This window comes from Macadamia integrifolia, chromosome 4, assembly GCF_013358625.1.
Source record: "Macadamia integrifolia cultivar HAES 741 chromosome 4, SCU_Mint_v3, whole genome shotgun sequence".
In the NCBI taxonomy this organism is placed as follows: domain Eukaryota; kingdom Viridiplantae; phylum Streptophyta; class Magnoliopsida; order Proteales; family Proteaceae; genus Macadamia; species Macadamia integrifolia.
Window position 1 is genome coordinate 27,829,402 of NC_056560.1, and position 11,249 is coordinate 27,840,650.

Consider the following 11,249-nt stretch of genomic DNA (forward strand, 5'->3'; position numbering starts at 1 on the left):
CCCCTCTTCTAAGCAGGGAGACAAACAATGTCCACATATGAAGCAAAGGCACCCTCCCCTTTTGAACCTCATCAAGGGTCAAACTTAGGTATAATTGCTTCATTCTTTGTAAATTCATTATAGTATAACTCTAAAAATTTTCAGGTCGGCAACTCCACACTCTACATCCTCTTGCCCTCTTGCAACCACCACAACTTGCTTACCAGCAAGTGGGACCACTGTTAGTGGAGAAGAATCACTAGTACTTTTTGGGTTAAGCCGGGAGGAAGGTTCACCAATATAGAAATTTTTTTATTTCTTTTGTGTGCTTTCATGTACAATAATCAACAAAATAGCCATGCATATGGTTTAGGATGTTAAAATGTGTGTGTGTGTGGGGGGGGGGGTGCGGAAGATATTCGAAATTCAAGTATCTAGTAGGAATACCAGTTTAACTAAGCAAGATGGATGTCTAACACTTTCCCACCCCCGTAACCTGACACGAATCTGAACCTCTGGCAAGACCATAGATGGAACCAACCCATGCTCGATCCTGTAACAAGGGTTGGGCCCCCTAATTTGCTCTTAGTCCATTATCCTAGGTGACTCCTCAAAATGTTTTCCCTATCCCCCTTGTCGTCGCAGCCTGTGGTGGGAAAGCACCCCAAGGATCCAACCGTGGTCCGTTGCACCTACACTTAGCTGTTGCCTAACTTGATCTGACGAACAAAATCCTTAGTCGCTTCAGAGCATTTCTCTCCTCCCATTGTTTCCTCTCTTTTCTTTCCAAGACATATTAGAAAATCAAAAAAACAATATATGTGTGCGTGTGTGTATGCATAGGGGGGCAGATTGGGCTACGTTCAAACTCAAGGTGGGCTTGGAAATCTCAACCTTAACCTGAAAACCAAGATTGAGCTTTAAAAGTTTTGGGTGGCTCAAGCTTGTCAAACTAAACTTGCACCCCTCAAAAATTTCAATGAGTTTAGCTCTGGGGGTTTGAACTTTGAAGAGTTGCAAAGATTAATTCAACTCAACAGAAACTAAATTGAGTCTTATTTTAATTAAGGCCAATTACATGTCTCCTCTTTCATCAATCAACTCTATTCAAAGTCATACCTATTATAACTAAATGAGGTCATAAAATTATCATGCACCTCTCAATGCCTCTTCTACTCAACTATAATTATTTGTGCAAGCAACATCATATTTTTTTCTTATGGGAAAAAGAATCTATCCTCTTGTCCATGTTTACGAAAAACGTAGGTGGACGCAAAAAGACTGCATTGCCCCCGACTCATATGCTGAGGATACTTTTGTATGGCCTTCTATTCATTTGTGTGTTGGCACAGTGACTATGCAAGCGGGTACCTTTCTCTTACCCTCATTTTATTTATGATTAGAATAGTTATATAAAATTATCACTTGGAGGCATTTTCCTATCAATGATTTTCACTTTTGTTGTAGTGGTTTTCTTTGTTTTTTTGGTAGTAATTTTGTTGTAGTGGTTACTTTCCCTATACTCTGTTTTCTTCTTAAATAGAAAAATACAATTATCGTTGTAAAATGCTAGTTTACGGAGACAATCCCCCAAAACACAGAGAGAGAGAGAGAGAGAGAGAGAGAGAGAGAGAGAGAGAATGCCAATACGTAAGTGGCAAATGAAACCTTGGTGTTAGGAGCCCGGGTATGAGTTATGAGCATGGTCATGCATGGAAGCATTTCCCAAGGAGAATCGAATTCAGCTCTACCCTTTTTGCTTTTTTTACAGTTTGCCACGGTCTTCTTTAACGTCACCCAAGAGAATGGTAGGCAGATCTTCCTCTAGTCTTGAAATTTTCATAAAGAGAGAGAGAGAGAGAGAGAGAGAGAGATGGGGTAATGCCTCTAAGGTTCTTTCTCTTTGCAGAGGAGAAAAGCAAAAGAGAGAGCTATTCAAAACGAAAATTAGTGAGGGTCAGAAAAAGGGGTAAAGACGAAAACAAAAATAAATGACAGAGAGGAAACCAGAGAAGTGAAGGAACAGAAAAGAAAAGATGGTCAAATATAACCTCGAAGACTTCTCTTCCATCATCAGCTTCGACCATCTTTATCGAAATTCCCCATTTCCCTTTTGATGAATTGAACCATCAACCATCTTCATCTTCATTATCCCTATTCACAACAAAATTATCCTAAAAGACACAACCCCTTGCAACTCCTAAAGCCATGCAGTTCCTATATATTTTAGCCGGCTGCCCTCTCTCTCTCTCTCTCTCTCTCTCTCTCTCTTACCCATTTGACCAGTCCTCCGCTCCAAATTAAATCTGGAGCAGAAAATTTTGACCTGAAAAGGTCATGATCCAAAATCTTCCAATGTATCCAACACCTTTGGCAAAATACTTATTCGTAGAGATGCTTTTGATATTTATGATGGGATAAAGATTCCATTTGATGATCTTTGAAAAACTTATGCATCGATATTAACAGAAACTTTACTTTTTGAATGTGTGCATATGAAGCGTATTGGCAAGGGACCTTTGCGAAATGTGTGGTTCTAAGTTCGACTTCTCTTACTTCCTTGGGGTCAGTCATACGGGGTCTTTAGTGCTCTTCATTGTTTTCAACGAAAGTTAAATGATTCTCATTCAATCCCGGTATGACCCGGTCTATGAGGTTGTGGTGCCAGTAGGAGCCCGTGAGACTAGTCAGGCCCAAGGCCTAAGGCCTAGATACCCTAAAAAAAAATAAAAATTGTGTTCATATATTTGTAGGGATACGATTAGGGGTGTCAATCGGTCGGTCCGGCTCGGTTTCGGTCCGGGTTGAGTCGGTTTCGGTGTGGGAAAGTTGAAACCGAAACCGAACCAATAAGGAAATTCCAGTTTCGATTTGGTTTCGGTTTCGGTGCGGTTTGGTTCGGTTTGTCTTTGGTTTCTTAAATCGATTTGTAACCGGGTTGGTTTTGGTTTTTTGTCCAGTTTGGATTCGACTTTCCATAGAAATGTTTACAAAACTATGGAAAGTTTGATTTTTTTAATGAATTTTGGAGTGTTTCGGTTTCTTACCGGTTTGGTTTCAGTTTTGGTCCGGGTTTTGAGCTGGTTTCGGTTTGGTTTTGGGTTCATCCGGTTTTTGGTGCGGTTCGGTTTGGTTTTGGGGTTGCAATACTCCAAACCGAACCGACCCAATAAGGCTTCGGTTCAATTCGGTTCGTGTTGTTATCGGTTTGGTTCGGCCGATTTTACCGGTTCGGTTTAAGAATTGACACCCCTAGATACGATTATGTTTGGTATGTCAATCTTCTGGGGCAAGATAGTGTCCCATGATAATGCTCTAATGCTCTAATGCTATATGATCATGATAGGAAAAGGTTGGTAATTGATCCACAGGAACATAGTGAAAGGAACGGAGGAATATCAAATAAAAAAATTAAGGTGTATTCATAGAGAAGTTTTTCACCACTATAGGGTCATAATGTACGCAGCCTCTCCCGTTTCGTGAAAAAACTATTCTCGATTCAAACCCACGATCACTAGGTTGCAATGGAACAATCTCCATTACACTCTCTAAGGAATAATCAATGCAAGCCACAAATTTAACAGCTACGTGCTATAGTTTTCACCAAAAAAAAAAAAGGATACATGAGTGCCCTAAAGTGGGTTGATTGTTCTATCTAGTGTATGAAAATTAGGGTTGTTTTAAATCTTTTTTGACCTATAACATGGGAAATATATGGAGTTCAAGTACTGAAAAGGAATATTCAAATTTGAAAAGTAACGAGAATTTTTCCTTTCAAGTGACCCGTTATAATGTTGGTACTCGAAGTGTAATGGAAAAAAGAGATATGACCCACATTAAAATCATCAATTTAAGTGATAAGAATAATGTAGGGTGGGTCACTGTCTGAGTTTCTTTTTTTTTTTTTTTTTTAATATTCATCTTGTGTGATGAGATCATATGGTGATTTGGTTATTCCTTATCCAATCATTGGTCAACATGGAAGCACCTATGACCACATGTACACCAATTTGATTCGCCAAGTCATCAAGATATGTGGACCCTAGATGCCATAGTCAAAGGTGTTCCTAAGGGGGTTACATTAATCTCTCCTGTCTCTATGTAGGGACATAGATCGGTTTTTCTTTTTCTTGGAGCAAATCGGCTCAAACTAGGCTCATGAATTCAGACCAAAGTAATTAAGCCCCACAAGGTTGTGGTCCGTGGGAGTATGAAACCTTATCATGATACAGGAAATGAAGGATATTATTGGCTATGCATGCATATATGGCTTTTGAATTATTGCAGGAAAAGGATCAGAGACGACGTACGTCGAATAAAATTTTGGTGATAGATTTACATGAAGAAGACACAGAATAAATTCCAGAAATTATATTCGATGGGGCTCAATTGTTGGACCTAACTCAGACGCACCAGCATTACAACACCATACATCATAAGCCATCTAGTGAAGGTTCATATAATTTCAACTGGGAGCTAGTCCCAGAAGGCAGCAAAGAATCCTTTACGCATTCTTTCACGCATGACTAATGTATTTGGTGCAACAATGAGTGAGTTACGGAAAAAATTGATGTATCGATACTAAGGGTGTCAATATATAATTGAAATTGTTTATCAGAATCGAAACCGACTAGTTATAACTGAACTAAACCGCACTATAGTAAATTGATCCGGTTTTGGTTTTATAGGCCATAATTTCGGTTTGAAATCAAACCGAACCGGAAAACCGATGGTTAACCAACACCTAGTATTAAAGACTTAAAGTGTTTTGAAATTCGATGGGTCTCTACGAAAAAAGGGGAGAAAAAAAAAGAAGCAAAGTACAAACCGAGAAGGGAGCTTCACTTTCACACAATGGCACACAATCACACTTCTTGATTTTCTAATTTCTAGGATCATAGTTAATTAGTTATAATATGTGTAGTCTTTTACATAGAAAGTATATTGCCTTGGCAAAATAAATGTATATTGTCTTAACTCTTTAGGAAATTTAATATATGTAGGATTCACACTAGTTGTATGATGCAAACCATTTTCTAAAACGACACTATGAATCCCATGTAAACCGGTTGTGAGCCGAATAATAAAAACCACTAAAACCAATAACGGATGAAAACAATTCTGATTTCACCTTATTCCTATCTGGTGCGATTTTGGTTTCACCTTATCAAAATGTAAACCGAATCAAAACCGAACCGAATAACCAAAACCACACCGTTTGACACCCCTAATTGATACCTCTCAAACCCTAATAAACAAATGGGAAGTGGTTTTCTATTGGAAAGGATAGCTATACCAACACTCCCTGTGTCTACCTCTCTCTCTTCCCCCAAATAAGAGTATCACAAGGGGAAGAGTGAGAAAGGCTCATGGGAGCGCTGGCATCGGCCACAGGAACCACAACCTGGGGCTCCTCTCGGGAAATGGGGGTGGGCCAACAAGCACTTGCTGAAAAGAGGGCCCACAAGCAACCGGCCCCGACCCTTCTTTAGTAAAGCCGACCTCTTTTACGTCAGTGCTGACATAGTATACACGTAGATAAGGAAAGCAAAATCCAATGGAGGGGGTGAAAAAGGGGCCGGTTCCTATCTTTTACGACCGAAACTCCTTTCTGCTTATTTCTCTAGGGGAGGAGATAGAGATTGACTCCCAACGCTCCCTGATACAGTTCTTTTTCCCTAAACAAAATGTGAATCACCAATTATCACTTGTTCAAAGTTTTTTCATCAATATGTAGTGAATGTGTGTCTAACCTTGGTCCTACACGTGTGTGTTGGTACACATGGGAGGAATGGCCATGCATGTGAATGAGAGTTGGAGGGAAACAATCCAACCCCAACCACCCTTTAAAATAAGAGCATAACCTAAGTTAGCGGTGTCAAAACTAGGACCAAACTGGGCAACTGGCCTGAATCGAATAGAGTTGGGACTTGTCAGGCTGGCTTCGGATTGGGGTATTATGACCCAAAACCAAATCAAACCGTCCCAAAGGAAGGTGACACGAAACCCAAATCAGCATAAAATTTGGATCGAACCCGAACCCAAATCGATAACATCCCAAAAATCATTATAAAAAACCAAAAAATTTCATAATTTTGTGAAAATATGTATGTTGAAACGAACCCAAACCAGGCCAAAACTGAAATTGACTTGATAATAACCTGATTCAAGAAATTGATATGAATTCGAAACCAAACTAACAAGACTGGTCTTTTCTTATTGGTTGGGTTTTGGATTCACCATTCCCACAATGAAACTGACTCAACCAGCTGGAGCTGATTGACACCTTTACACCTAAGCAAATCCTCATACCAATAATGGAGAATCAGCTCCTTATGTTGGGAGAGGACTTACCCTCTCTACATAGGATCCCACCGGTTAAACTCTTAGATTCGTGATTTGATACCCCATATATGATGGGATCTCAGAAAAAAAAGGTCATCACGTGGGGAGAGGATATCCGCATTCCAACTAATGGGTATGTTGAATGATGAATATAAGTTGCAAAGATTTAAAAACAGAAATACACGAAGAATCAAATAAAGAGGGTTGCACTTCGTAACTCTAGAAGCCCAAAAGAAGTAGAAAGAGATTTAACCTTATCTAATTTCACAAATTTTCTACCTTTGGAATCCATGGCAAAATTTCCCTTTTTCTCTTTTTCTTCTTTTAGGTTTTTGTGATTCCATTGTTCAAGAAGGCCAAGGTGAAGAACACGAAAAAGAACATTGAAGGCCCTCCACAGGATTCCCGATTCTTGAGGCTTATGCAAGTATATAAATCACCCCAACCCACACAACTAAATCATACACTCACTTAACAATCTCTTCTGCTTCTTCTACATTCTCTACAACTCACGTTTCCTCTCTTTCTATTCCTTCTGTCCCTCAGGTGAGCCTTTCACCACTTTTTGCCTCTTCAATGTTTTCTTTTTCTCATTCAATTCTTATTGCTTCTCATGCTATTCATGGCAACCCAGTTAGCTGCATTCAATTTTATTAGGAACTTGTGTTAAGCTCTTTATTTTGTTTTCTTTTTTCCCTTATTGGTTTGTTTTGTTTCTTGGATGTTAAGACCCAGAGAAGATGAACAGGCCAGGAGATTGGAACTGCAGGTCATGCCAACACCTGAACTTCAGCCGCCGAGATTCATGCCAACGATGTGGTGATGCCAGGTCCGGTGAATATGGAGGCTTTGGTGTGAGAGGTGGTGCATCATCATTTGGATTCAGTGGGTCAGACGTCCGGCCTGGAGACTGGTACTGCTCAGCTGTGAACTGCGGTGCCCACAACTTTGCCAGCCGCTCAAGCTGCTTCAAGTGTGGGGCATTCAAGGACGAGTCTGCTGGGGGTTATGAAGGTGATATGGCACGTTCAAGAGGTTATGGTTTCGGTGGTGGTGGTGGTGGTGGTGGTGGTCGCCGCTCCGGATGGCAATCTGGTGATTGGATTTGCACCAGGTCGGGGTGCAATGAGCATAACTTTGCGAGCAGGATAGAGTGCTTCAGATGCAGTGCACCTAGGGAATCTGGTAACATGTCTTCATACTCATCATAGATTTTCAGCCATCAGATTTGTTGGGCTGTGCCTCTTTCCTCTTACGTTCATCTTTCATTTGTCATTGTTCATTTTTTATTTTTCATTTTCAATTTTCTTTTGAATATGTATGTCCATCAAACCCGGTTTAGACCTCAGCTTTTCCTGTCTGACCCATTAAGTTGGGATAACGCTAAGTTTGTTGTTGTTCTTTTACCTAACATTCTAGTGGATTTAAACAATAATCATGGTTGCTTCTGTTTCAGGTACTGCAGTCTGAGAGAACCAAAGAGAGATCACCTATTATATTAGCTCGAGTTACTCAGTTTTTGTCCACCACCTTGGATCTATTTTCTTCTTCTGCTCAGCCCGTCCAAATGAAACAAAGTTGAAGACTCATGTCTGCAGGGCAATTCCCTTCCGTGTTTTCTTAGCTTTCTCATAACAAGTTTAGCCATGTACTTGTGGTGTTCTTCAATCTATTCTTCAGTTTTCTTTGTAATGTGTTGGAAGAAGAGTTTCTATATTTATTGTATGATGCATGGTGTTCTTAAAAGAAGCTTATGAAAGCCTTATATCTAGTATAAAATTTTGAATCTCTCTCTTTCTCTCTCTCTCTCTCTAGAATGGTTTTGTGGGGTGGTCCAAATAATGTTTGACAACATTTTCTGAAGCTATAAATATCAATCAAAGCTGCATACATATAATACAAAGCAATTAAAGAAGTTGGACCACCATTAAGGCTTTGGATTCAACCAATGCAATATTATTATTAGATTTATGATTCAAGGAATATCTCTTTATTGAATACATGTTTGCTTTTAAACAGGGTTGGGGTGATGAATCATGCTTCTTCCAACTCCAAGCATGAAAGTTCCTAAAAGACGAGTTATTATAAAGATGAGAACCAGATGCAAGGGTTGAAAAGTAGAGGATGCAATACCAACTCTAAAGTGAGATAAATCTACCTTTTCTAATTTTTTATTGAATAAGGAAGCATTGAAAGTGAGACTTTCAGACTTTTGAGACTGTTAAGCTGTCACTAACAAACTGTGTTAAATCCACTTTAATCAATGGGACCATTGTCCTCTGAGAGACCCTTATTAGGCAACAACTCGTCTATCTCAGCCAAATGCAGATTATATTAATTAATAAGAAACTAGTTTAAATAATTTATTCTAATTAGCTAACAGAATACCTATATTGGAGCATTGATCACTGGTAGAGGGTATGGAGACATAAAATTGAGTTCAATCACAAAAAAAGGGCTTACTCCGTGCACAAGGCTCGCGCAAGTGCGTAGTTTGAGGGTGAGAACTACAGTCTTACCCCGAGAATATTGAGTGAATTCAACCACAAAGTATATTAAAAATAAAAAAAAGCAATCAAGTTAATGCTTAAGGGATTCTGAGCTCGGTCACCAAGTAGATTTTTCTCTTATTCTATGAAAAGGGAGTGATAATAACAAAATTCTTTCATACTATTGATCAGCTGGGCATCTGTCTGTATCCCTAAGAAAGAAGGAGGGCTTTGTTTGAGAAGGGTGGAGGAAGTTAATTAAGCTGGCCTCTAAGTTTTTCTATAGAATTCTTGAGAAGAAAGATGATATTTGGGTCAACTGGATATACTCCAGATATCTCAAGTCTGGCTCTATTTGGATTGTATCCTATGCTGTTGATGGTATATGGACCTGGAGGAAGCTCCTTAAGTCATGTCATATGGCCACTACCAGGTTATGCCTTGATATTTGGCACCCATGTAGGGTTCTTCTTTCTGTCTTTGGTGAGAGGATTACGTATGGTGCATGATACTCTATAACATCATTAGTTTCCTCTATTCCCTCTGATGGCATGTAGGATCACCCCCCCCCCCAAAAAAAAAAAAAAAAACAAAAAAAGCCCTAGCTTCCTCATCGTTAGCTTTGGTTAGGGATTAGCTCCTCCAAAAGACCCCCTTCTCCACTAACACCTTACCCACTCAGGTGTTCCCTTCCCATTGGAATATCAATATTCTTAATTGTTGTCTTTGTTAGAACACTTTAGAGGGCATAGACTACTTATTCTTTCAGTATCCTTTCTCTTTGCATATTTTCGCATATTTGGAAGGGGGTTATTTGGGAACGTTCTCCTACTCACTCCCCCTTCCTTTGAAGGAGAATGGAAGCGGATTCATCAAGAATTCAGAGGCAATCCAGTTTTTGCTCGGGTGGCTAAATTCTCCTTTTGTGCGTCTATTTAGCATATTTGGTGGAAAGAAATATTTGCCGGTGGACTTTATTTCCTTTTTTTTTTGCTAACGATGGGTATCCAAAGCCTTCAGCCTAAATAGTCCCACAGGCCCATATTGACCCTACAACCACATGAACTAGATATACGCTCAGATTTGGAGCACCATTGATTTTAAGATCAAGTAGAAAGTTAACCATCTCCATGCCTCAGATTTAGACTGTGCAAAGAATCGTCACATTGTCTTTTCTTGGGATCTTAATATTCGGCTTCTCTAAGAACCCATGATTGCTCTTTGTTTGGGCTTCGTACTCCCTCATGGGTGTTCCTGTATGGTTTCCTTTCATTGTTTTTCTGTTTTTTTTTTCTTTTCCCCAAAGTGGCTAATGTTGTTTCCCCTTGGGATGCTTTGTGTAGATCTCTTTCTTCTTTTATGTATTTTTATTCCTCAAAAGAAAATAATAATAATAATAAAAATTAACCCTTGAGGATATGATTTTTATTTATTTTTTGGTTTTATATCAATAGAATGTTTTGTCAAAAGAGAATGATCGAGTCTGTCACAATCCAAACTGGACCAGCCCCCTTGGGGGTATTGAAGGCATGCAAGTCATAAAACTTCAGTAACATAGGTGTTCAAACTAGATGGAGACAAACTCAACTAACAAGATCTTAGCCTCTAAAGTAAACGATTCACTATTGTCCTCAACCTTAAGTAGACACAAAGCCAATGTGATTGCTACTACCCAAAAAAAAAAAGGCAATGTGATTTCTGTCGCATATTTTACCATTTAGAGCTATGCTTTATTAGAAGTATCTCAATAGCTCGTCAAGAAGATATCTGAAGAATTAAAAGGATCAGATCTTCGGATGATCTTCTGGATGTGCTGTACAGTTTACATGTTCTAGCCCTCATAATCTTATATAAGAATGAGCCGCATCGTTTGGCCTTTGTAAATTCCTTTAGCCACACAAGTAATGAGGAGAACATTTCTTGATTCTCTCGGGTGGATGAAGACATTTGTGCTAAATCATATTAAAATCCTCGTGTTCTATAAAATTGTTTGCTTGGTTTTTTCCTCATAGTTGTGCATTCGTTTGAACATTATCGAAAACCAAGAAATTAATAATTAAATATCATACAAGAAACTAAAGAAGGTGCAGCTTTTATTTTAGTATTAGCTTAGTTGTCATGCTTTGATTTATGGATGGCAAGCCCTTTTATTCTGTCTGTCAGCCATTAGGATTATGATTATACAGCCTGTCATTAAGTATAACCAATAAGCTGTAGGTCCAGCTTGAAATTGAGTAATTAACTTTCTCCAATCTTCAAACAGAGAAACAGGTCATTAATCCAAGAAAAAAAAAACAAAAGTATCAAAGAAATTCTCTTCATTTTATTTCTCTTATTTCTTTTCATTTTTAGAGACAGTAATACAACAGGTTGATGATGAAAACATGAATGCTAGTACAAATAATGAATGAAAATAATGATGGCGATGATGATGAT

The 11,249-nt window shown here is 38.9% G+C and overlaps 1 protein-coding gene and 1 pseudogene across 1 annotated transcript; both read left to right on the forward strand.

The window, feature by feature from the left end:
- The window catches only part of LOC122076374, a 4,569-nt pseudogene extending 4,286 nt beyond the window's left edge, over window positions 1-283 (forward strand).
- A 6,285-nt stretch (window positions 284-6,568) lies between these two features.
- LOC122076012 (TATA-binding protein-associated factor 2N-like) lies at window positions 6,569-8,112 on the forward strand. The gene is made up of 3 exons (XM_042641266.1): window positions 6,569-6,870; window positions 7,054-7,509; window positions 7,781-8,112. The coding sequence occupies exons 2-3, from the start codon at window positions 7,065-7,067 to the stop codon at window positions 7,792-7,794; spliced, it is 459 nt and encodes a 152-aa protein (XP_042497200.1). The 5' UTR covers window positions 6,569-6,870; window positions 7,054-7,064; the 3' UTR covers window positions 7,795-8,112.
- Window positions 8,113-11,249: the final 3,137 nt, after the last annotated feature.